The 26,935-nt window shown below is 37.0% G+C and overlaps 1 protein-coding gene across 3 annotated transcripts in view; it reads right to left on the bottom strand.

The window, feature by feature from the left end:
* KIAA1328 (KIAA1328 ortholog) overlaps positions 1 to 26,935 on the bottom strand; it is a 229,518-nt gene that overhangs the window by 52,481 nt on the left and 150,102 nt on the right. For 2 of the 3 annotated variants that reach the window (XM_037154525.2, XM_053664402.1), the window contains exon 8: positions 24,458 to 24,565. The exons of the other annotated variant lie outside the window; for it this stretch is intronic. In XM_037154525.2, the coding sequence (XP_037010420.2) occupies positions 24,458 to 24,565 (108 nt within the window). The remainder of the gene's footprint in view (positions 1 to 24,457; positions 24,566 to 26,935) is intronic. 3 annotated transcript variants of the gene reach the window in all.

The following is a 26,935-nucleotide window of genomic DNA, read 5'->3' as shown; positions in this document are numbered from 1 at the left end:
TAATTCTTTCAAAATTGACCCGATCATAATTCTGTTTTCTTAATAGAAACTGATAAACTGAATCTAAAATGTAAAGACCCTAGAATACCCAGAAGAGTTTCTCATCAGAAAACAAAGTTGGAAGAGTCATAGGATCTGATTGCAGTGTTTACTGCAAAGCTAAAGCAATCCAGACTATGTGACGCTGGATTAACAACGGACATCTAGACCAATGGGAGAAACCCACAGATGTGCATGTGTGTGTGGCTTTGGAAAGACATCAGACAATTCAATGAGGAAGTGGTTTTTCAACAAATGGTGCTGGAATAGCTGTATATCTGGACAGTAAAAGAATGAACCTTGAGCCCAGCCCCACACGACAAAAGTGTGTTTGAAATGAATTATAGACTTAAATGTGAAAGTTAAAGCCTCTACAACTCCTATAAGAGAACACAGGAAAATATCTTTTTTTAACCTTCATCAATAAAAGTTCTGTTCTTCAAAAACAACTAAAAGTAGAAAGACATTAACCTTTTGTCTTATTGAATTAAAATGCCACAGAAATGCTGATGTAGTCTTGGGAGGGAAAATACTTCTACAAAAAGGCAAGTAGCACACAGAGAAAATATTCACAATACCTGTATCTGATGAAAGTTTTGTATCCAAAATATGATCCTGGATGTTTATAGCAGCTCAGTTTCTTTTTTCCTTCCCAAGTCTGGAAACAATCTACATGTCTATCAACAAATGAACTGGTAGACGTCTTGTGGTATACAATGAATTGCTCAAGAATGAACAGGTAATGAACTAACGAAACATGGAGCAGCGTGCATAGCTCTCTAAAACATACAGTGAGTAAAAGATGCCAGATACAGGTATGCACTATTTCATTTACAAGAAAATTTAGAACAGGCAAAACCATCTTACAGGAGTGAAATCAGATCAATGGTTGCCTGGGCCAGAGGTCTTGGGGTCCGGGGGCAAAGCCGAGTGGTAGTTGAGTGGGTTTCCTGCAAAGTGATGCAAACCACATTCGGGGGCGATAGATACTTTCTACAGTAATTGGGGTGTTAGTTATAAGGTATATACATTAGTCAAAACACATCAAACTTGATGTTTGCATTTTAAGTGTAAATTTCAATAAAGTTGACTGAAAAATAAAGTTCAGTAAAATAGAAAAAACTTTACCAAAAACTTTTAATATACTGACATGTATCAAAAATTAATAAATATGTTATTTCCCAAACTACATACCAGATACTAAACTGAAGAAACATTCACTGACCACACACTTCATACCCATTCATTCACTGTGTGAGGCACCAAAAAGTCAAAACCTAATTGTCAGATGACCAGTGTTTGTTATCACTTCATATACTCCAGATAAAATGTGTGCAAAATTCGCTGAAGAGTTCTGACTAACACAGGGCAACATCATTCACCGATACGATGAAGTTGTTAGGAACAGTTCTGTTATTCTCATTTAGCGTCTGTTGGAGCTGTTAAAATGATGGTGAAATGATCAAAATCAAGACAGCAGAAGAAAAGAGTTTTAAACTCACAGTGCTTAGGACTGCCACATTATTAAATCATTCTTAGGTTATTAAGATTTTATTGAATGATATCTCCATATTTTATTGGATAGAAATGACAAAATACTAGATGGGAAACTTTGAGTAGCCTTGATTTAAAATGGGAAAGAGAAAAACATTTTTGTTCTTTAAATTCCATAAAATTCTAACAATCCAAAGCTCCTTGAACTTTTCTTTCTATTTTGCCCAATCTTATATCGCGATAGTCTGAGCTTGAATGGCAAAATTTAAATGTCATTCAGGACCAATTGAATACCACTTGTATTTGCATTCTTTAAAAAGTAGAAAAACATTAACCTTTTGTTTTATTGAATTAAAATGCCATAGAAATGCTGATGTAGTCTTGGGAGATGAAATACTTTTACAAAGAAGAATAGCTGTCATTTATGAAACACAAAGAACACTTACTTGATAGGATGCCTTCTGACAAAAAGCAGATTGGTATTCTCATCATAGAAAAGGCATTATTAAAAAAATCTAGCCTAGACCTTTGAGATTTGAATAATTTAAAGCTGCATTTGGTGCAATTTGAATTTTTCTTTAGGGAGACAAAGTTAAATACCTTTAATTTGTTCTAATTATTTCAAATTTGCAAGTTAATTATGGCTGATCATTAAATAACAAAAAGGACTATCATCTCCACAGAGTTTTACCTCCTACCCTCTGCATTACTTAAGCTAGATTTTAGTATGCATGAATTAACTTTCTAAATAATCACACGATTTAACTAAATGGCTCAGTAAAATGAGCTCTGATCCTCAGAATAAGCATTAATGGACATTAGAAATACTATTGGGACTCCTGTTACTTACATTGTAAGTATTTTTAATGGGGCCTTATTTACTAATTTTTATGTACTGTTCAAGTCAGAAATACATATGTATATATTGGAGGAAAAGTTCAATCTTTGAGACAACAAAAACAAATATCCATTTAACACCAACTAAATACATTTTGATATTATGCAGGGATGTGGTGATGGATTTTAACTTGTTTTAGCTGTTCATCTTAATGAATCAATCCAGCACAAATGGTCTGCTTGGTCTGTAAATGAAATATTATGGATCCACTGATGTGCTGAGTGATTCAAGTAGCAAAAGGAGGTCCAATAAGCTATTTAACTAAATTTATTATCAACTGAAACAGTTTTAGTTGAGTGATACAGTAGAGGAGGAATGAACTGCAGACGAGGGAGTGAAAGTAGAGACAAAGAGCAGTGTGGTTCAATGGTAAGTCAGAAACAAAGTCAGAAGAATCACTGAGGATATAGAAAAAGAGCCTGAAGATGTGTGAAAAGAGGTACTGACACAGTGAAACTGCGGAGAAAAAAGGAGGGAAATGTGAATGAGGCACTGACACAGGAGACATTGGGTTGGAGATTTCTGCAGGGCCTCTGAGCAGTGATGTCTGATGGGCCCTTTAGAGTAGGAGCTCTGGAGAGAGGTCAGTGCTTCACACGAAGATGTGACCCTCGCCATGTAATTCAAGACTAGGGCAGACCTCACTTTTAGTGAAGGTACACTTTATACTTGAAGATGTCACCAGATCTTAATTTGTTCCTTCACCAAAGGGAATATAGCTGAAATTTCATTAATGATAATATCTTTATTTTAATTCTCCCCAGAAGAAGCAACTGAGGGGGAGTTAAGAAGAAAATGGTGATGAAGCTACTCTGAAAGATAACACCACCAAACCATCCATTTGGAGTTCTGTTGCCCTGATCTTCAGAATTTCTCTATGGTCTTCACAAAGAAAATGGCTCTTTGAAGTCAATTATATTTCAATGTAGAAGGAATGTTTTTAACTTTCTAAAAGTACATAAGAGAAGGTTAACAGTTGGAATGATGAAAATGATAGCTTAATATAAACTAAGAAACACGTATAATGAAAGTATGAATATTGTCCGTTACACAGTTCCAAAGGGCAGATACCATGCCCTATTTTTCTCTGAATCCCCAGCAATGCCTTCCATGGAGATGCAAACAGGGAAGAGGTCCAATATACATCTACTGAGGAAACAATTATGATTTGAAAGGTATTTTGGGGATTAACATAACAGAACTCTGATTAGTTAACTGTTATCTCTTCTTCGCACTGTGGACCTTTCACAGTCACCCCTAGATCTATAATCCATATTTTAATTTCATCAAAGCATGCATGTACGAAGCTTCAAAAATCTGGCATAAGATGAGACATCATGAAGACATGTTTATAGTATGCCAAAAAAATCTTACAAATGAACTGTGACTATGATACCACATTTTAGAATTCAGGCCAATCCAAACCAAGGTATTAGAGACCTGTAAATTTACTGGCAATGTCGGAACACCTTACGGCGGTCAGTTAAGGACTGAGGTCGAAAATCTCCCTAAGAAACTGAAGTCCAGAGGGAATCAGCACAGAGGCAGGATGCCGCTGAAGACATGAGGCGAGGACCGGCCCACGTCTGTGCTGTCTCCAAAGCAGTGGCTCGCAAAGTGTGTCCAAGGATGCAAATGGTATTTTTACAATCGTACAAAGATGAGACTATCTCTTCACTTTCACTTTCTCCAGGAACACACGACATGTGATGCCATAACAGATAGAACGCAGAAGCACATGTGAGAAAACTGCTATCTTCTAACAAGCCAGACATTAAAAAATTAGCAAAAATGTAAAGTAATGATACTCTTCTCACTAAATTTTTTTGTTTTGGAAAATACGGTTTTCATAAAGATATATTATTTATATCAATATGTAATGTGTTTACTATTATTATGAAATAAATACTTAAAATTTTTGTTTTCATATTGACTTAACATAGTAAAAACAAATGAAAATAAACTACATTACATAGACATACACGAAAGCTCTTTGGGGGGAGTAGAAAGGGGCCCTGAGATCACAATGTCTGAGAACTTCCACTGGACATACAATGATGCCATGGGAATAATTACCAGCACGTGTCTGGGAAACTGAATGTGGCCTCAACATGAAAAATTCTAGAGAATCAATGGCAGAAACAATTTTTCTTAAAGGATTATTTTATTCTCACTTGAGAGAGAGAGTGGGGAAAAGGAGGGAGAAGGAGAGGGAGAAATATCGATGTGAGAAGGAACATCAGTTGTTTGCCTCTCACATGTGCCCAGACCGGGGACTGAACCCACAACACAGGCCTGTGCCCTAACTGGGAATTGAACCAGCAACCTTTGCTTGTGGGATGATGCCCAACCAACTGAGCCAGGCTGGTAGGGCACAAATATTTTTTTATTAAACATTTAGTATACAGTAAAAATGACTTTTTCAGTGGGTATATAGTTCTATGAATTTTAACAAATACATAGATTATTTTAAACATCACCACAATAAAAAAACAATATAGTTCCATCATCCTACAAAACCTCCCTCCACGACTCACATCCTCCTCCCAGCCCTAACCTCTGACAGACACTGACATGCTCTCCGTTACTACAGTTTCGTCTTTTCCAGAATGCCATGCAAATGGAATCAAACAGGATTCTGTTTTTCTTTTACGATTGGCTTCCTCCACTCAGCACAGTGTCTATGAGAGCCGTGTGAGTTGCTGCATCCATCAATAGCTCATTCCTTCGTACTGCTGAGTTGTATTCCATTATATTGACTTACCACAGTTTATTATCCATCAATACACAAATGGCATTTGTGTGAGTTTTGGGTTTTGGCAACTGCAAAGGTAAGTTACTAGACATCTCATGTAAGTATAGGAAGCCCCTAGTCAGAGGGTAATGTAAGAAGTCAGGCTCTCACCACTTGATAATGCCATGTTTAAAAAGCAGTCCTTGTTCCTGTATTCTCAACAAAAGTTTTGTGACAAACTTTGAAAATACCATCTAAAGTTCTAGAGATCAGTCTGTGTCATCTATTGTACATTAAGGGGGTGCTTACTGCCTGTTTACTGAAGGAAAATCAACACACCTTCAAGTACACTCCTTGAAAATGCATCAGGAGTTCCAATTCCAATTTGCCCTTCCCTTCTGCCCATTCAAGAGACTCCCATTAACATCTCCTGATCAATCAACAAACATCACAAAAATAACCTATTTACTGGTATTTACAGACTCAAGTGTTTTGAGGTCTGACTACTGAGTAAAACAACAGTAAGAGGCCATATCAAGAGGCTTCCTTGTCTCCTGGGACCCAACAGAGCAGAGGATCTCCCTTTGGGGCTTTGATTATTGTATATGGCACAAGCAAGCTGGTAACCTGAGACGTGGAATCAATAAACTTTCTATAAAAATACCGGGGGGTATCAGCATGCTGTAAGGACTTTTATGTTTTCACACACTCAACATGACCATAAGTATATACACAGCATTGTCTACCATGGGGGCTTCAGAACTGGCTCACAGCCATTCAGAGCAGGCAGCTTTCTATACACGAAGAGCAATCTGGAAATCCATTTTTTTTTTTTGCCAGTAAGTCCTATTCATAGAACCATCATCCACTGAAGTAAGTGAGAATGTAATAGAAAGCTGAGTAAAAAGAAAAGAATAGCATTTTAGATGGATTCGAAGAAAACACTTAAAAAGACTCATAATTAGAGCAGCCAGGTTTGAACTATAAAATTGTGGATTTTTAAAAATAGTTTAGGCCATACCCTGGTACCCATTTGACCCGGAACCCTTCAACAGGATGAAAAGCCCTGAAATATAAGGATAAAATAAAAGCCTTAATTACCCCAGTGTGACAAGTTTGAAAGAAATCAATCATACTACTTAATGTTAATAGTTATATATAATTTACACAAAGACAGTCCTTTGCACGTTTTTCTCATATAAAGTTTGTTGCTATTGGCATTACTGTGTAGTTACTAAATAAGCCATAGTTTTAAAATTTTGCAATTTGAAATTGGTCTCTGTTGAGTTGTGCTGCTTTGAGAAAGGCTTCTGTGCAGTAAGTGTGTTTTAGCAGAGCCCTCACTGCCAGGTGCCACGCTGGATGGCTTGTTGGAGAAAAGGGATGGGTAGGAGCAGGGAGCTGCTAAGTGTGAGTTGGCCATGAAAAACAAGCCATGACAGCGTATTCTTTCTGTTAGTTCATTAATTTACAGATACAAGCTCCTTTTTCTTTCTTCTCCTTCTTCTTCTTCTTTTTTTTTTTTTTTACATTGCCCAAAGGCTCTGCAAACAGCATCGAACAATCAGAAACCAGGATTCAAAAGATTGACTTCAGGTAGCACTGCTTGGACAACTGTGGTGCACACACGCTCTAGAGAGCAAGGACAAGTCTGATACTACCTTCAATCTCCAGAGGCCATAAAAATGTGCAAAAGTTCTTTAACAACAATAACAGTTGTACTATAATAAAATGTTCGCTGAACATCAGTTACATTATAGCAGGATATGCAAGACATTAACTAATTCACACAACAAGCACAATCTGAGCTGGAAAGAATCGTGTCTAGCTGGTTCCCAAACCAGACAGCATCACCTCGGAGCTTTCTGAAAATACAGACTCCTAAGCCTCCTCCATAGAATTGTGATTTAACAGGCTGAAGTTAAACATACTTGTTTTTTCCCATTATTTCCCCTATAACAGATTTCAGTTTCCATAGCTCCATGGACTAAATAATACCCATCTAAACACTATTATCCCCCTAAACACTATTTTAGCTGCATCCCACAGGTTTTTCTAAGTTGTATTTTCATCTTCACTCAGTTCTTTATTTTCAACTTCAACTGTGGAGTCAGTTTACCCTATAAATATGAGGTCTGTTCAGAAAGTATCCAGCCATGCAATAGAAAAAATTTATTTAAGACGATATAAGAGACCTTGTACATCGGACAATGACACCTCAGTCCCCTTCAAAGCAGGCACCTTGAATCTCACACAATTCTCCCAGTCACCATCAGCTGCCCCATTGTATTTTCTTGAATCTCACTGAGGATCTGAAATTTCTTACACTTTCACAGGTGATTTTAGTTCTGGGAAAAACTAGAAGTGGCAGGGTGCCAAATCTGGGCTGTAGTGGGTCTGAGTCTCCTGGTGATTTGATGTTTTGCCAGAAAACTCTGCATGAGACATAATGCATGAGCAGGCACATTGGTGTGATGAAGCTGCCAATCACCAGTTGCCCATAGCTGCAGCCTTCTGAATTGTCCAAATAGTTTCCACGGAGGAATGTTCAAGTGTAACGCAAAATTTGATGTAGATTTGTTGTTCTACTCAGTCATTCTGAGTGTGCACGTGCTCACTCAGGGGCATCTATCACCCCCACTGACTAGTACAGTGAGGTCGTCATTGTTCACGCACGTGCATTCCAGTCCACTCTCCTTGGCTGCCAGGTTACATCAATGTCACACAAACTGTTCTCATTATATTAACAATGGCTGGATTTTTTCCAGACAGACCTTGTACATTTCACTAAATAATGCATTTTGTTATTTTCCTTGCTGCCCTACAAGCATGGATGTTCTCACTCTTTAATTTTTGCCTACATGAAGAATGAGAAATGAGAACTGACTGCTTTTTCCTTAATGAGTAAGAAACCAATCATATTGGTCTTTCAGTTCATATTTAACGAACTGAAAGACCACCATGGCTAGAATATTAGAGCAGAGTGACAGCAGATACAGTGAGGTCAGAATGTGCATGCAAGAGTCACATCATGGAGACTTCGTAAACTGGGTAGTGTTTACATCTATATCTTAAGTATGTTTGGAAGCCATTAGAGAGTTTTGAGTGAAGGACTGACATGGATTTGGACACACCTTTTAAAATGACCTCTCTGACTACTGTGTCAGTGACGGGTTGTGGGCAAGACAAGTAGAAACAGGGATACCCATTAGCAAGTAACTTAATAACTGGATGGAAATGGTGGTGGTTTAGATTGGAGTGGAGCAATGGAAATGGAGGGAAAATGACTGAGTAGATAATTTTGAAAGTAGAGTCCACAGGACTTACTAATGAACTGGACATGGAGATGGAAGGAGGTATATAAATCAAGGGGAGTTTTGCAGTTTTTCACTTGAGCAACAGGGCACAAATCTATTTGAAACGGGTAAAAAAGATATAGGTTTGCATTTTCCAAACATCGTTTCTTTGCACCTTAGTGGTATTCTTGTAGGACAGACTAGTAACCACATATTCTTTCTGAGACCATATATCATCTTAGAATTAAGAATCATGCCCAGAATTAATGTCTAGTTTATTGGTATATAAAATGCAGAATTCACTTTTAAAATTTTTTAAAAGAAATTTATCTATCATCAGTTTCCTGGCACTTCTACAGTTCCCCACAAATCCTCGAGGCTACCAGTAAAGATTCTGTGGCCTTATCTACAGGAACTCTTACTATACTGAGATGTATATGAACTGAGCTGGAAAAACTGAATTTGTGTATCTGTATCTCTGCATACATGTACATGTGTGTGAGTGTACATGTATTTTAAATACATTCTTCACCTATCTTTTGCTTCTGTTTTCTTGTGCAATTGTTCCACTATTTCTAGACCAAAGATTATTTACCTTGAGTAATTGAATAGTGTTTCATTTTTCTTGCCCACGTATTAACACATCTTAGGTCCTAAATAATAAGCCTATCCTGATTTGCCTTTAAGCCTTTTAAACAAAATCAAATAAGCTATTTTAGTCATGAAAATACTTCAGTCCACAGCATGTTTTAAAACCCAAAACCTATTTTGGGCTTTAACATACTTGATAGTATTCTTACTGTTCTCTGAAATGCTGTTATGTCCACCCTTAGATGTGTCTTCCTATTTTTGCAGTTGCAATAGAAAGAATCCTCTCTTAATTCCTCAATAAATTTATTTGCATGGTCAGAATTATACTTTTGATAGTTTCCCAGCTCTGTGGACTCTTACCTTTTTGAGTTTCAGACCAGAAAATCATGGTTCTTTTTCTCTTCCTCAGTTTTGGTTACACATCTAATTATGACTCACTTTTCATCTGTCAGAACTAGGCTGAACGTGACAACTCTGCTGGTTGCCTTCATCTCCTTTTAGCATATGATATGCAAGCAACAGGCAGTCAAGAATTCTCAGAGTGGAATAAGACTTCCACTTTTCATTTCTCTTTCATTTTACCAAAATGCTCTCCAGTATAACAACAAGTGAGAATGCTTTCCTTTTAAGTCTGACAACCACTCCATGAAGTTTTCTTAAGAAAGGCTGGGGAAAATGAGGCTTGGAAGGATAACTTACTTACCCAGGTTCACACAGTTAGTAAGTGGCAGAACTGAGACTTGATACCAGGTCCCATGTATACACTGTCTTGTAATAATACATTCCTAGGATTATGGAATTCCACACTTTGTGCATATTTTCCTCACATACCCCATTATTTCACCATCCTAGGGATCTACTCTCCAAAAAGGCAGTACAAATTCGACATTTCTCATGTCATTTGGACATGCAATGCCACCAGAGGATTTTTCTGTGTTTTCCTGGTCAGCTCTCAAACTCAGTAATTTCAAGTCTCTTACTCTTCAAACCTTCAATCCCACCTTCAATTAGCCTTGTACTTCCTCACCTCCCTTACTACACTCAGGTGGATCACCTCACCTCTTGCTTCCAATGAAAAATTGAGAATACCATACGGGAACATGTCAACTTCTTGCTAACAAACCTACAGACTTAAAAATACTTATCCTTTCCCCACCCCCTCCTGTTACTGTCAAATGCTCCTCCTTTTGACCTAAGTTCATTCTCCCATCTGTGATTCAGATTCTAGTTCTACATTGTTAGGGACTCATTTTATTGATACCCCCCTTTCTTATATTTTCAACCTCTTCATCTTTCCTGCCCACCCACCATCTACATGTAAACAGCTGTTCCTTATCCATTTTAGCAAAACCCTCCTTTGACTCCACGTCTGCTTGCAGCCGTGGCTCCCTGCCTCCTCTCCTTTCATGGCTAAGTCCCTCTGGTATTTCCATCCATCTCCTCACCTTCCACTCAGTCCACGGCCCACCATCTCTTAGCCCTACCAGCTCTGTTGCTAAGTCTGATGGCACATATCCAGCCTTATCACACTTGCTCTTTTAGCATGATACAAAGATCATCAGTCCCCTCCTGAAACACTTTATCCCCTTGATGTGACTCCGATGATGTGACTTTTTGTTTGGTTTTCCACTAGTCTTTATCCCTGTCTCAGCTGCAGGCTCCCGTTCCTTTATTCCCCAAACACTGCTATTTGGGGTTCTGTTTTAGCCTCATGTTATGTCACCCCAATGCATTCTAATTTTAAGTGTTTAAAAACACTTTGCTAACCAAACAATGTATCAGCAGGCTTGACTTGGCCCTGTGGCCACCGGCTTCAGCCTTCTGCTATAATCTCCCTTGGAGATTTGGGTTTCCTTGGTTTCAATGACCATTCATACATTTTACAAACCCACACACATTATCTGGCACACATTTCATTCATTCACCCAAATAACAAATATGAGGTCTGAATCCCTCCAAGAAACTTAAAAGTCCAGTGGAAGTGTTTTCATCATGCTGAACATGTAATACATGTGTGTATTGCTTTCTAACCACCTTCCCAGATAGTTTCTCAGATGAAATAAGAACATTTCCTTTTAGTCTGTTTGTCAAGTCATGTCTACTATTCAAAACAACACGCTTATAGTGTCACCCACTGACCCTCCTGTATTCACCAAAGTTCTCTTGATTAGGACGGCTAGCTCCAAATGGTCTTCCCAACCACCACACTCCACTCACAGCTCAGAAACATTTTTCTCGTTGACAAAGAACATGATTCTACAACTGAAATGTATTTTATAATATGTAGTCATATCATACTTACATGAATAATTACATGTGAAGAGTCTCAACAGGTTCTTTCAAACAATATAGATAGAAGTCCTAATGATAACATACTTTCTTATGAATTATGTGAGGTTTATGCTACATCCAAAAGGGTATAAGAGAATCATCAACTTACCCAATGAACTCCCTTTTTATACAAGAAAACAATAATTTTCTTGATTTTGCTAGAACCTAGAAATATTCTTTACTGTTTTGTGTTTTTGAATTGTTGGACATATGCTTAATGATAACTAATTCTTTTCAAGTTTCTTTACTTAGTTTACACAATGGTAAAATGAGAGAGCTTGATAATGTCTCAACCAGCTCTTTAAGCTCTAAAACTTTAAATACTCATCTCTATATTCTGGTTTTTATTATTCTCACTGTAACTTTTCAGGAAGCACAGTTTCTACTGCATAAGTATGGCAGAACAGAGCTTGTTTTTCCTGTCCTTATACTGTCGCATTTTCCCACTTGCCACCTCTCTGACAGTGCTTTTCCCCTCTTAAGCAAGCTAGAAATTTCTAAAATCTACAAGCTTGCTCAGAATCTTATACTTCTTGATTCCTTTTTATTAGTTTCTTCACTCTTTCTAGAAACTTTCTAATGAGATGAAGTTGGAAAAGATATCTTTTTTCACTTTTCCCTCAAAGACACCTTGGTGTTTGTAAAACACTTATGATGGGAAGACAAGTAGAGCAGAGTTCCTACAACTCATCAAAAGAGTGAGCTCCCTCACCTTCAGACAGAACTGCAGTCTTCTCCAATCCTCCTCTAGAGCTTCTGGGCTGGCTCTCTGCCAGACCTTTGATTTCTTTAGAAAAACTAACCCCCTTTCTTACACCATCCAGCATTTTTGCACCTCACTGTATTAACAAAGTAACACAGATTCCATAACCCTCTTACCAAAGTAAAAGAAATTAGAAGTAATTACTCAAACGTTCTCACCCTCCTTTCTTTGAAGGCAAAGTTGCTTTTTCCCCTCTTCCACCTTAGCCATTTTTTCCAAAGATTTTATTTATTTATTTTTGTGGGGGGAGAGAGGGACAAAGAGAGGGAGAGAAACATCAATGTGTGGTTACCACTCGTGTGCTCCCTACTGGGGACCTGGCCAGCAACCCAGGCATGTGCCCTAGACTGGGAATTGAACCAGCAACCCATTCGTTCATGGGCCGGCACTCAATCCACTGAGCCACACCAGCCAGGGCTAAAGTTTTAGTTCTGGAATAGTTTTAGATTTCCAGGAAAGTTTCAAAGACACCTCAGAGTTTCAATATACTCTTCAATAAGATTACCCTAAAGTTCACCTTTTACAATACTATGGCACACTTCTCAAAACTAAGAAAACAAAACAGGTATATTACTATTAACTAAACTCTAGGCTATTAGGGTTTCATCAGTTTTTACATGTATGCCTTTGTTATTGTTCCAGGATCTATTCCAGGTGACCACACTGCATTCAGGCATTGTGTCTCCCTAGTTCCCATTGGTCTGTGACAGGACCTCAGTCATGTTCCTTGTGTATCATGACTTCACTAACTAGTTTGAAGGAAAACTGGTATTTTGTATAATGTTCCTCAATTTGGAGTTCTCCATTGCTTTCCCATGATTAGTACAATGCTCTGAGTTTCTGGGAAGCATACCGCAAAGGTGAAATTCCCTCTGCACACACATCACATCACGACATCAACATGACTGATCATTGGTGATGTTAACCTTGATCATTTGGTTAAGATAGTGCTCACCAGACTTCTCTACTGTAAAGTATGATTTCCCCTTTCCATATTCTGCTTTTTGAATGTGAGTCACCATGTCTAGCTCACACTCAGAGGGCATGGGAACTAAGCTCTGCTTACTGAAGGGAAAAGTGTTTAGTCATATTATTTAGAATTCTTCCAAAGGAAAATCGGTCCCTTTTCATTCATTCATTCATTCATTCATTCATTCATTCATTCATTCATTTATATAGGTATGGACTTACCTGCATTTATTTTATACTTTGGGTTGTAATCCAGTATCACATTGTTTATTTTGTAACTCAAAGTGTTCTATCTTTGGCCATTAGATGGTCTTTTAGGTTGACTTTTGTGTCCCTGTAACATTTCCTCGTCCTTTCAATTGTTGAGCATTTCCTTGCTTTCTGGATCCAGGCTCACTTTTCATCCTCTTTTCCCTTTCCTTATAATTAGCCATTTCTCTAAGGAGTCCTGGTTTCTTTTATTGGAGAACAGTATTTAGAAACCAAGTCCTGGGTGCTGGGTGTGCTCATTGCTACTGGTTATTACTGTTACTGGGCCTTCTCAGCAGGCAGAGCTAGGAAATGTATATTATGTATATTAACCCATACCTGTATTTATTTGTGTATATATCCATCTGTGTGTATATATAAACACACACAGGCTATGGACTGAATTGTGTCCCCCAAAACTCATATGCGATTTTGAAGCTCTAACAAGTGATGGTATTTTTATTTGGAGATGGGACCTTTGGAAGGTAATTAGGTTTAAATGAGATTATGAGAGTGGAGACCTTATGCTGAGATTAGTGCTGGTATAAGAAATACCAAATAGCTTATTTGCTCTCTTTCTCTCTCCTCAATGAGAAGGTGGCCATCTGCAGGCCAGGAGAGAGTTCTCTCCCGAACTCAAACATGCTGGTCCCTAAACTCACACTTCCAGCCTCCAGAACTGTGAGAAAACAAGTTTCTGTTGCTTAAGCCGCCCAGGCTTTGGTATTTGGTTGGAGCAGCCTGAGCAGACTCAGATAATACATAAACATGAGTATACACTAATGTCTCTGACTCAATCTAGTACTACAGCATTCATTCTAGCCTTATGCCCTTGTTTATATTTAATTCTCTTCTGTCTCTTTTAAACTGACAGACTGTAGGTATCTAGCATTAGTAGCTATTATGAGTCTGAAAATACATCTTACTGAAATAGACATTTAATATGGATATGGATTTACCTTCTGTGTACATAATGCTTCTTTCAAAATTCCCATCTGTGGACCTACAGAATGCCTCATCCACCATCATGGCATTTTATGCAGCATTGTTTCTGATCAAGTAACTTCACAAAAAAATAAAGTATGGCAATGGGCCATGGTCATGGAATTCACTGGTCTTACCACCCACCTGCCATCATCAGCTATCTTGACAGAACAGCAAAATGGCCTTCACAGACCCAGCTAGAGTGCCAGCTAGGTGGCAGTACCTCGTGGGAATGCTCTCAGTCAGTATCTAATATGGGGTGGTTTCTCCCACAGCCAGGACTCAACAGGTCCAATGAAGAAAGGATGAAAATGGGGGTGGCTCCACAATTACCCCAAATGATCCAATAGCAACATATTTGCTTCCCTTCCCCATGACCTTAGGATCTGCTTGGTCTAGAGGTCTCCAAAGGGAGGAATGCTTTCATCAGGAGATACAGTAATGATTCCACTGAACTGAAAGGTGACACTGCCACCTGGCCACTTTGTGCTCCTATACCTCTTAATTAGCAGGCAAAGAAGTGGGTCATTGTACAGGCTGGGGGATTGATCATTATTACCGAAAGGTAGATGGGTTGCTACTGCACAATGGAGGTAAGTAAAGGTGTGCCTGCAATACAGGAGATCCATTAGGGTGTCTCTTAGTACAGTGTCCTAGGATTAGTCAGTGAAAACTATAACAATCTGATTCAGGTATGACTACTAATGCTCCAGGCTGTTCAGGAATTAAAGTTGGGTCACCCCACCAGACAGAGAACAATGACTAGCTTAAGTGGTTGCTGACGGCAAAGTGTAGTAAAATAGGTGGTGGAAGAAAGTTGTTAGAAATACCAACTATGGCCATGTGGCCAGTTGCAGAGATGAGGACTATAACAATTATGAGTATTTTCCTTACTTTATTATGGATATGCCTGCTTATGTATATTAACCAAATATTTTTGGTTTTTTCTTCTCTTATCCCTTTATCACCTAATGTAAGATGCATTAATAGTCGGGGCACATGCCTGGGTTGCGGGGCAGGTCCCCAGTGAGGGACACATGGGAGGCAACCACACATTGATGTTTCTCTCCCACTCCTTCTCCTTCCCTTTCCCCTCTAAAAATAAATAAATAAAATATTTTTAAAAAAGATGCATTAATAACAATTACCTTTATATCACAACATTGAAATCATAGGACATCAATGAGAAGAGTGACTACCACCCAAGGGCTTCACATTCTCTTTTGGGGAATGGGTTAGCACGTTTCAGATGCATGTGGGGTAAGTTGTATTATTTTAGGTGGGAGTGTGCCTTTTTTATTATCTTTACTGAAGATTAAGTATGGTTTACGGAGATGTGTATATGGGTGCTAAGTTGACAAGGGGTGAGCTGTGATAGTCTTTTGATACATCAGCTTGGCTGGGCTACAGTCCCAGTTAACCAAATTCTAATCCAGGTGATGTGTGCGAGTATTTTGCAGGTGTGATTGAAATCCATAAAACCTTAGGTAATCTTGATGGGACTGATTTAATGTCTTGAAAAGTTTTTAAAGGAGAGCTCAGACCTCCCTGAAAAAGAAATCCCCCTGTGGACAGCAGCTTTAGCCTGTACCTGAGATTTCTAGCCTGTTCATCCTGACGTCCTGCTTTATCAATTTCATTTTTGCCTGGCCTAAGCCAATTCCTTGCAATATGTCTCAGAATATATATCTCCTACTGGTTCTGTTCTCTGGTTGACCCTGATTAATAAAATCCTTCACCATGCCACATCATATAAAAAAGAAAAGTTCTTTTTCCATCAAATAGCCCAGGGCTCAGATTCAAGGTTAAAGGATTAAGGCTCACATACACTGCTTACCAAAGAAGAAAATGCCAACTAGCAAAAGCTGCACAAAAATCAATCCTCTGCACCACAGGAGCGATATGAAAAACAAATGAGTTGAGCCCAGTATAAAACTTTCTCTGTAGGATTATCAAAAATTAGTGCTGTTTTATATGTATTATGCAGTTCTTCTCAGACAGGCATCCACCTACAACAAATCATCATGGGCTAATCAGGATCACAACCATATCCTCAGACACTTTAAGATCAAAATACATGCTCAGAAACACAGTCATTATTTCTTTTCATCTTATCTTCAAACACACCTCCAGGTACCTACCCAGGGAGCTCCTACATACATACTACTCCAAATAAAATAATGCGCTTGTTTTTGAAACTTCTATGTTTTTATGTGTTTGTCTTATGTGTATTCAATTGTCCTGAATTCAAAAATAAAAATTTTAAGTATGTTCAGGCAGTTAGATAAGCCATTGAGGCTATTGCTAATTAAAAATAAAAACCCTTTAAAGCATCTAAAAATTTGATATCCTTTCCGAAAGAACCCTTGGGGTGTCTGAAAACAAGAATAAATAAAATAATTAATCTAATAACCACTAGCCCTAATCATGCTGTCTCCACTCTTTTCCATATAAAAGTCTTGTACGCCAATGTGATATTTTGGTAAAATGTTTTTGGCTTCCATCCACTTTGTCTTAGCTCTTACTCCCTCTTCCCACTACAAAACAATATTTAGATGTATAAATAAAACACAGCCATACATTCCTTTTATAGAAATATCTTATGTAGTTGTAGAAAAAAAGAAAAGAATCAAGACCTGGATATATTTTATCAATTAGGCCATAATATCCAGAAACAGTCCGTAGAATTTTACCAAAGATGAGATATGACAACTAAATCCACAGCTGTAGGCTTCAGACTAATCCCTATTTATCGGACTTAACAAAAATGCTAAAAAATAAATGATACTTTTTAACTAGCTGCTACTTCCAAGACTACTGTTCCTCTCTGTCTCCTGGGAAACGATATTCACTGTCCAAGCCGCCACCTCTGCTCCACACTGTGAGGGGAACCCATGTGTTTCAGGTGGGAACAGCAGAGGCGGTCATGGTCCACAAAGAATTCAAACTGCTCTCTCTCCGAATGCACCTGGGAATGAGGGTACCAGAGCGAGCTGACTCAAGTGGCCATGAAACTTCTAATTCCCCAATCTCTAGTATTGTTGGCTGGGAAGAAAATTACTTTCACAAAGACTTGTGTCAGTATACAAGAGTGAGGGGTGGAAACCACCACTATTCAATACATTTGTGTACAGCAGATAAAGCATCAAACTTTATAGCATTTATTGTCCAACTCCCAGTATTTAACCAGGGGTAGCACCAACATGCTTCAGGAAATTTCTCTAATTTCTACAGATGATGCTCTCTGACCCTTAGCCCCATGTATATACACATCAGACCCTGGGAAAATGCTACACAGCCAAGCAATTTAAAATACTGAAAATCTATGAATTAACATCTTAGAAAATATTCATCTCACAAATTCATTATGTATTGACATGATGGATGTGATTAAAAAATTATCCAGAGCCAAAAACATGTAGCTATTATACATGAAGAAGTTAATTCTAAGGATATCACATACAAGGGAATAGTAGGTTTGTCTTTTCCTACATGAGTGCTATCAATTGGCAAAGTTCAGCTTGTGTAGACAATAATTTGGAAGAACCCTAAGCAGTTTTATGTTTCAGTGTATTAGCTACCATCTGAAAACAAGTGCATGTGGCCAGGTAGAGCAGGGAGGTGCCTCAGCATAGAGTGCAAGAATGAAGCTTTGACCTTAAAAACTGTGTAATGCAAGTTAGGCCACAGAAAAAATTGCACTAGACTGGTGATGTGCTAACCATCTTCCCTACTGTTTAAAATAAAAAAATAAAAAAAAAAGAGGCAAAAGTTGATTTTGTAAGTTATACATCACCAATTTATCTTTTAAGAATTGTTGGTTATATCTACTTTTAATTTTATTCTTTTTTCCATATCTGTTTCTATTTTGTTCTTCAGTTTATTTTGTTCATTAGAGTTCACATAAAAGTGAGATCATATAGTATTCGTCTTTTTCTGACTGGCTTATTGCATTTAGCATAATAATCTCCAGGTCTATCCATGCTGTTGTAAAAAGTTATATATAATTTTTCAAAATCAAATGATCATTTCCCAGGACATAGGCCTCATAAATAGAATCTGAATAGTATTTGCTCCTACTTGTCTCATCATTGTATCTGTTATGAATACAGAATGAAACATCATCTTGGAGAATTAAGTTTAAAAAAGCAATTCTCAACTAGAGAAGCAATGTAGTCTGAAAACAAGCAAAACTCTGTACCATTTCTTTTGTTCTTAGTTTAATTTATTTTGAATATTGAACAATACTAGAAATAGAAGAAAAATTTTTTAAGTTTTAGTGGGGTAAATTTATATACTATAAAATTTGCCACTTAAAGTGATTCTTAGTAAGTTTAGAGTTGTGCAACTATAACCAGAATTTAATTTTAGAATAGTTCCAACACTCCAAAAACAAACCTCATTCTCATTTACAGTTGCTCCCCACTCCCACCCTCTGCACTGGGCAGTCACAAACTTATGTCATTTATCTACAGATTTGCCTATTCTGGACATTTCATACATGTGGAAAGATGAACTTCATGGTCTTTTGTGAAAATCTTTCAGTTAACATATTTTCAGGCTCACCCATGTTCTAGCAAGTATTAGCACTTTGTTCCTTTTTATTGCCCAATAGTCCACTGTAGGAATACACTACATTTTGTTTATCCATTTGCTAGGTGCTGGACATTTGGCTAGTTTCCACTTTTGGGGTATCATGAATAATGCTGCCGTAAGCATTCATACAGAGAAGTCTTTGTGTGGATGTATGTTGTTTGGGAATGGATCTGCTGGATGGTATGGTAATTCTGTGTTTAGGTAATGAGTTTTCTATTTATCAAAATGTAAAGAATTTAAAAGTGCTGAAATGTGGTTCTAGAAGAAAGTACTGAAGAGTTTGATAGGACAGGAAGATCACTGCCCCATCTCTCAAAAATTCTGTTATCGAAGCTATGTAATATTCAATTATAGCAAACACTTTTCTCATTTTACTTAAGTTATATTTATACATGATGTCTCTGAGCACAACATTACAATTTTACTGATGATCTCCAGCATGTCTAAGGTGGACAACAGAGATTCCCGACCCATGTTAATCAGTCATGTTGTTAAAGAATTTTGAAAGAGCCCTGGCTGGTGTGGCTCAGTGGATTGAGTGCTAGCCTGCAAACCAAAGGGTCACTGGTTCGATTCCCAGTCAGGGCACACGCTGGGTGTGTGGGCCAGGTCCCTGGTTGGGGGCACACGGGAGGCAACCACATGTGGATGTTTCTCACCCTCTCTTTCTTCCACTCTTTCCCTCTGTCTAAAAATAAATAAATAAAATCTTTAAAGAAATTTAAACAATTAAAAAATAATTTTGAAAGAGAAATTGGAAAAATACTCTTTTTGCAAGAGTAGTTCTTTAGGCCAAAGGTTATCTATGAGTTACATAGAGAAAGGAAATAAGAGAGAAGTTAGAAGGAAGGAAGAGAGATAACTGGAAGGGGAGTTGTTGTGCCAATTATCAATGATAATTAAAAATAACTGTACAATGATACTCTACAGTTGACCACAAAAGTAGCTTTAGCAACTTGCATTCCCATCCGCAGCATAGCAAAGTGCCTGTTTTTCCCCACGTTTGTTAACCTGTGATCTTACTAAGCTTTCCAATTCTGTCAACTGATTTAAGAATGTTATCTTTTTTGTTTTGTTTTAAATACTCTTTTCTTTTTCTTTTTAAAAAATATTTTATTTATTTAGAGGGGAAGGGAAGAAGAAAGAGTAGGAGAGAAACATCAATGTGTGGTTGCCTTTCACGTGTCCCCTACTGGGGACCTGGCCTGCAACCCAGGCGTGTGCCCTGACTGGGAATTGAACTGGTGACTCTTTGCTTCACAGGCCCATGCTCGATCCACTGGGCTACACCAGCCAGGGCAAAACTTATCTTTTTGTTGTTCTTAATTTTTACTTTTCCAAGGTTAGTTTAAGAAGATTTTATATACATATTGGCTGTTTGGGTTACTTTTCCAAGAGTTGCCAGTTTATCAGTTCGAGGGAATTTCTATACTATGAATGCAGTACTTCTTATTGATCATCTTCTGATAACTTATTATACCTTTCCCTGAGGCTATTCTGAGCACCCGCATCCTCTTCCTACATGTTATTGCCACCCTTCTCAGTCAGTGATCTCCCTTCATACTTTACTGAGAGGACTTGAGATTTTAAAAAATCCGTTCCACAAATATCTTATGAGAACCTACTATATATTCTTCATCACACATAGATGTTATAATATATCATATGTGACAAGACAGTTATGATCCTTGCACTCGTGAAGCTTACAGCTGGGCAGTGGTGTGTGGGGCTTGAGTACTGAAACAGGGAGCAATGGAGACACATGCTTTAGGGTGATAAGCATCTTCTTGGCAGATGATAATCTCTCATCTATAGAAATTAACACTAGGAAGGACAGGATTAAAGCTGTTAAAGGCAGCTACAGGTAGGATGCAGCATATACTAGAAAATGAAATACAACCAAGGCCAATGAAGTTGGAACATAGGAAGCAAGGAAAAAAGTGCAAAGTCAAGAGAAGACAACATAAGACCATGGTAAAAATTTAAATTTTAAGTAAAATGGGAGTAGGGGCCACTAAATGTTTAGAAGGAAAGTGGTGTGAGGTAAGAAGAAGCCAGATTTCATGTGCAATGCTCTCTGACAGTCAAGAAGTTCAGGTTTTATTCTACAGGCAGTGAGGAGTCTTGGAAGAGTTTTAGGCAAGGAAGTAAGTAGGCTGCTGTTTTTGAATGATCTTTCCAGTTGTGGGAAATTAATTTTAGGGGGTTAAGGACATAAATAAAGGAAGTAGACCACTTCGGAAACCTTTGCTGAAGTCCAGGCTTAGATGATGGTGGGAGGAGTGCATTCACTTTGGCGACAGAATAGAAACAAAAGGAAAGTGGTTATAAGACTGTTTGGTGGAAGAAAGGAAAGGAAGAAGTCCAGGATACTGTTTTGACTTGAGTGGCTACTACTGAGATGAAGACTGGGATGGAGTGAATGGTGGAAAGAGGAAACAAGATTTGTTTAGGCTTTGTAATCTGTGAGATGTCTGTGAGACCACCTAATTCCCATTCTCTTGTATACATGACAGGATCCATGCATTTAATGACTGGAGGAAAGGTCAGGTCTACAGGGAAAAATTGGAAAGTCATCAGAATATGGATGATATTTAAAGGCAAGGGCCTAGATACCGTCACACAAGGAGAATGTGTAGACAGAACAAAGGAGGGATGGGCCCAGGTACAAGGAAAGAGAAGACATCACAAATAACTGAGACTTTGACAAGTGATTCTTTTCTAGGACTGTGCTCCATCAATTACTCACTTTTGGCAATCTCTTCCTTCACTAGTCACTTCTCCAAGATTATAAAAATATATAGGGCATGCCTATCTTTAAAATTATGCTCCATCAACCACATTTCTTTCCAAGGTGTCGTTCCGTTTTCCTCCTTTGTTTCCATGACATTGCACCAGCCTGCTTCTTTGCCAACTTTTCACACTGCCACTCTTATTCTTTCAGATTCCCATAGGTAGGCATTTTCTAATGTTTTGTTTATATTTCTCTAAACTACTTCTCAGAAATTAATATCCACTCTCACAGGTGCAGCACCAATGCAGATGACTTCCAATGCAGAAATCTAAATTTCTAACTTTGATTTCTCTTAGGACCTTTAGATCCAAAATTCTACTTATATACTAGATAGCTTTGTCTGGAAATCCATCCTGTTTAACAATCACAAACTGTTAAGAGATGGAAGAAATTCTTAGTGAAAATGCATTTTCACTTTCTCATTTACAGGCAAGGAGACTGAGGCACATAGCATTATCTTTAATGACACATTGGCTCATTACTGGAAGAACTAAAACCTGGCCCCTTTGATCCTTATTGATCCAATAATAAAAATCAAATCAATCATCTGCACCACAAAATCACCTTTTCCTTGACTTTTTTATCCTTCCAATCACAAAGGTCCAAAGTCTTTGGCCTGATATTTAAACCCTTTTTATAATCTACCCTAATTTACAAGTTTAATCTTTAGTTTCATATTCTCTTACTCTTCTGATCAAACTAAAGCATGCTCACTGCTGTGCCCCACATACACTGTGTGATTTCCTTCCTTTACTTCAACTCCTTCCAGGTCTTCTCCCACCTGACACATACATACATGCACACAGACACTCCTAACACACCAAAATTTTAGGGCTGATCTCAAATATTACCTCTTTCACAAACATTTTCTTAGTTTATTTGCATTTCTTTGATAGCCCTTATATTGTATATAGATAATAAATATTTGTACATTTGCCATAGTCTTCTATCAGAATTCTCGAGGATAGGGGCTTTCTACATCGCCTGTAGTACTTACAAGCCAGTTTTTTTTTTTCCTTTTCTCTTTTTAAGGGTCATTTTTGCATAGCCAACAAACAAACAACAATTTAACTAACTAAAAAACCAACCAGAGAATCAAAGTTGCTTGTGACTTTCTCAGTCATTACCATCTCTCATGTGATAATTGTCTTCCAATGGTCTGGCTCAGCTGTGCCCTAATGTTTGCTGTTGTTTATCATTAAGGCCCCACACATTGTTCATTCGCGTTCCATAGCTTCTATGCAGGAAGGCAGCAATGTATGCTCCCTTGCCTGTGATTCTTCCCACAGATAATAGAAAATAAATTGCAATTACATTTTGGTAATTGTATATAATTAACTTAAAATGAGCTGTTAATTATAAAAAATATGCTTTTTACTTCCTCATTATCTCATTTATTTTAGTTCCAAATTCTTAATGCCTCACTTGAGTAAGTTTAATACTTTAAATACACAGAGTATTTTTAATATTAAGACAGTTTAGATTTCCAAATAAACAAAATTCAGCTTAAAATTAATTTTTATTTAGGGAGTTCTGGCAAATACTGTCAAACTTCTTCAAATTCTTACAATGTAGATTAACATTTTAAAAGGCCTTTGTCAAAGGAATATTACATAAGATTTTTTGAAAGTGGTTCATAGTTTCATCTCATGGTTCTCATAATTATTTGAATGTAGGACATGCATGCCCAGATGTATGTACTTGAACTTTTAAAGCACATCCATCTTTTAGACTGAAGCACTAGCTTCCAAAGCATTCACTACACTTACCTGAACAGCAATAATGAAAACTTTCACGAACTGCAAGTGGGAGAATGAATTGCTACAACTTTCTGGGACAAAATTAGCACAGACTATTGTAGTTTATAATTATAAAGTATACTGAAATATACTTATGTAAAAATAGCAATTTCATTTTGGAGAATTCACCCTAATAAAACAGTAGAAGTACCAGAACATGAGGATAGGTAGCCATGCTTGTTAGAGCATTGTGTGTAGTGATAAAGAACTTGAAACAATCTGAATATCTAATAATGAAATATCTAATGATGAAAAAGTACTAGCCCCAAATTCTTCAAATTTCAGGGGGGAAAAAAGGATTATTAAGGATAGCTTTGGAGTATAAATAGATTTAACTTCTATGGAAAGCAAGTTATTCATATGCATCGAGAATCTTAAAGGATTCATATATTTGAGACAGCAGTCTACTTAGAGTCATTTATACCAAGAAAATAGGTAGAAATAAAATAATTTACAGAAGAGGTCTTCAAGGCATAATTAATTTATAAGGGCAAAACCCTGTATTATCCAATGTCAGGCTTTTGGATAAATACTGAATAATAGATGTCACATAATAAACAATTGTTGAGTGAATTAATTACTATATTTTCATAAAAATTTATTGACATCAGAAAAAAGTGATAGTGAATAAAGCAAAAAATAAAATTCTTCGTAAGCATAATCCCTGTTACTCAATAGATACTTATTGAGTATAAAAAAAAGATTAAAAAGGTCTCAAAATTTTCTCTGAATGATAGGCATATGAATAATTTTATTTTTCTCTTTACACTTTTCTATATTTCTAAATTTTACAATGAGAATTATTTATTCATATGATCAAAAAACTGGATTCACCAATAAGGAGCTATAACTATATACCAAACATATCCTTAGTATCTGTATTCTATATAATCTTGCCTTGACCCACCACTCAAGTTTACCTTGGTTTAGAGTTACTCCCATTCGTAACCAGGTTGAGCTCTTGGGGCTTAGCAAGTTCTTTATCAGCAACCAATTGTTTCGACTTAAATGCAGCTTGAGTTCTCAACCTGTAAAAAGAAATTTAGAGAATGTCTAATCCTACAGAACCTAAGAAACTGAATGGCATTCCTTGAATGCCATTTCTTTCAAGGACCATCTTCTAGCCACATTACCCAGCGATTATTTTCAAATTAAAACCCCATCTACCAAAAACAAATGAGTTCTCCCTAATACACATAAACACAAAGCAGTTCCACAAGAATTTTAATTTTCTTTACTTATAGAGGAGTGGGGGAAGTCTGAGTTGGTCAGAATATCATTTAAGAAGTCAACATTATAGATGTTTTAGGAGCACTTTAACTCTCTTCTTTAGAAATTTAAAGCTTCTTCACATCCACTACTAACAAGTGTGTTTTGGCCACCAGAGTCCAGATGGAGTTCTAGTAACACTGAGTAAAACCGACCCTGTCCAACACACCTAGAGGTGGCCCTTCTCATACCGACAATTTAAAAAGCTGAGGCTGCATCTCACTAACGAACCACTTTATCTGGGTCACAGAAAAATTCCTCCAGGAAGAAATTTTATCCATCAATGTTAAGTTAGCTCCACTCTCGCTGTATGGAGGAGGGGAAGCAGATGAAGAACTTGGCATGACACCGTTCTAACCAAGAGTTGGAGTGCCAATTATTCACTGGCACCAAACATGTGACCCTTACCACCCATTCTCTTAGTTACCTAGAGATGTTCTCTGGTTCATTTTTAAAAATGAAATCCATAAAACTACATTCCTAAATTATGAAATAAAACCACAAAAGGTAAAAATGTTGTTAAAATAATGTCATTTCCATCACTGTCAAAAGATGTTTACAACTGACACTAAATATGCACAGTGATATACAAAGAGAATCATGTAGATTAACTACCCTATAAAAACTAAGAGTTTAATAAAACAGACCTAACAGACATGCAGGCATTCAATCCAACAGCAAACAGAATACATATTCTTCTCAGGTGTAAACAGAATATTTTCCAGAGTTCATGTTAGGTCACAGAGCAATTCTTACAAATTTAAGGAGACTGAAATCATACCAAGTATTTTTTCCAACCACAATGGTAAGAAACTAGAAATCAGTAACAGAATGAAAACTGGAAAACTCATAAATAAGTAGGAATTAAAAAATACACCCCCAAACAATAAATGAGTAAAAGAATAAGTCAAAAAATAACTTGAAACAAATGAAAATGGAAACACAACATACTAAAACTTCTGGGATGTAGCAAAAGCTGTTCTAAGAGGTAAGTTTAAAGAAATAAATGCCTACATTAAGAGAAAAGGATCTCAAACACAAACAAAAAAAACAACCTAATTTTATAGTATAAAAAACTAGAGGAAACTACAGTCAATATTATTAGAAAGAGAAAAATAACAATAATCAGAGCAGAAATAAATTAGAGGCCAGAAAAACAATGAAAAAGATCAAATAAACTAAGATTTAAAAAAAGATAGACAAAATTGACAAACCTTTAGCAAGACTAAGAAAAAAGAGAGAAGACTCAAAATTGTAAGTGAAAGAGGAGACACTACAACCACAGAAATGCAAAGGATCATGAGAAACTGTTATGAACAGTTACACTTCAAATAATTGGATAACCTAGAAGATATGGTAAGATCCTAGAAACATACAACCTATCAAAACTGAATCATGATGAAATATAAAATGTGAAAACACAAATAATGACTTATTTGAGATTAAATCAGTAACCAAAAAACTCCCAAGAAAAAAAAGTCCAAGACTACATAGATGTTTTCCCTGGTGACTGACTTCTACCAAATGTTTAAAGAAATAATGTCAATCCTTTTAAAATTCTTCCAGCAAATTGAAGAGAAAGAAACTCCCAAACCTATTTTATGAAACCAGCATTACTCCGATACCAAAGCCAGATAAGGAAAATACAAGAAAAGAAAAATACTGGCCAATATTCACAATGATTATAGATGCAAAAATTCTCAATAAAATACTCCAAACTATAGAATGCAAGATAAATATTGTATGATTATTTCAGTAGATGCAGAATAAGCATTTGGCAAAATTCAACATTCTTTCATGAAAAACTCAAGATATTGAGTATAGAAGGAACATAACTCGATTATAACTGATCCACATACGATAAGCCCACTGCTCACATCATAGTAAATGGTAAAAGATTGAAAGCTTTTCCTTTAAGATCGGGAGCAAGACAAGAATGCCCCTTCTCTGCTACTTCTATTCAACATAATACTAAAAGTACTAGCCAAAGCAATTATGCAAGAATAAGAAATAAAGGTATCCACGTTGGAATGCAAAAAGCAAAACTGTCTGTTTGCAGATGACACAATCTTATATATAGAAATCCTGAAGTCTTCATCAAAAAGCTGTTAGAATTAATAAATGAATTC

Source organism: Artibeus jamaicensis, unplaced genomic scaffold (genome assembly GCF_021234435.1).
Source record: "Artibeus jamaicensis isolate MK-2021 breed Jamaican fruit bat unplaced genomic scaffold, CSHL_Jam_final contig_354, whole genome shotgun sequence".
In the NCBI taxonomy this organism is placed as follows: domain Eukaryota; kingdom Metazoa; phylum Chordata; class Mammalia; order Chiroptera; family Phyllostomidae; genus Artibeus; species Artibeus jamaicensis.
This window is presented reverse-complemented; position numbering and strand designations above follow the sequence as displayed.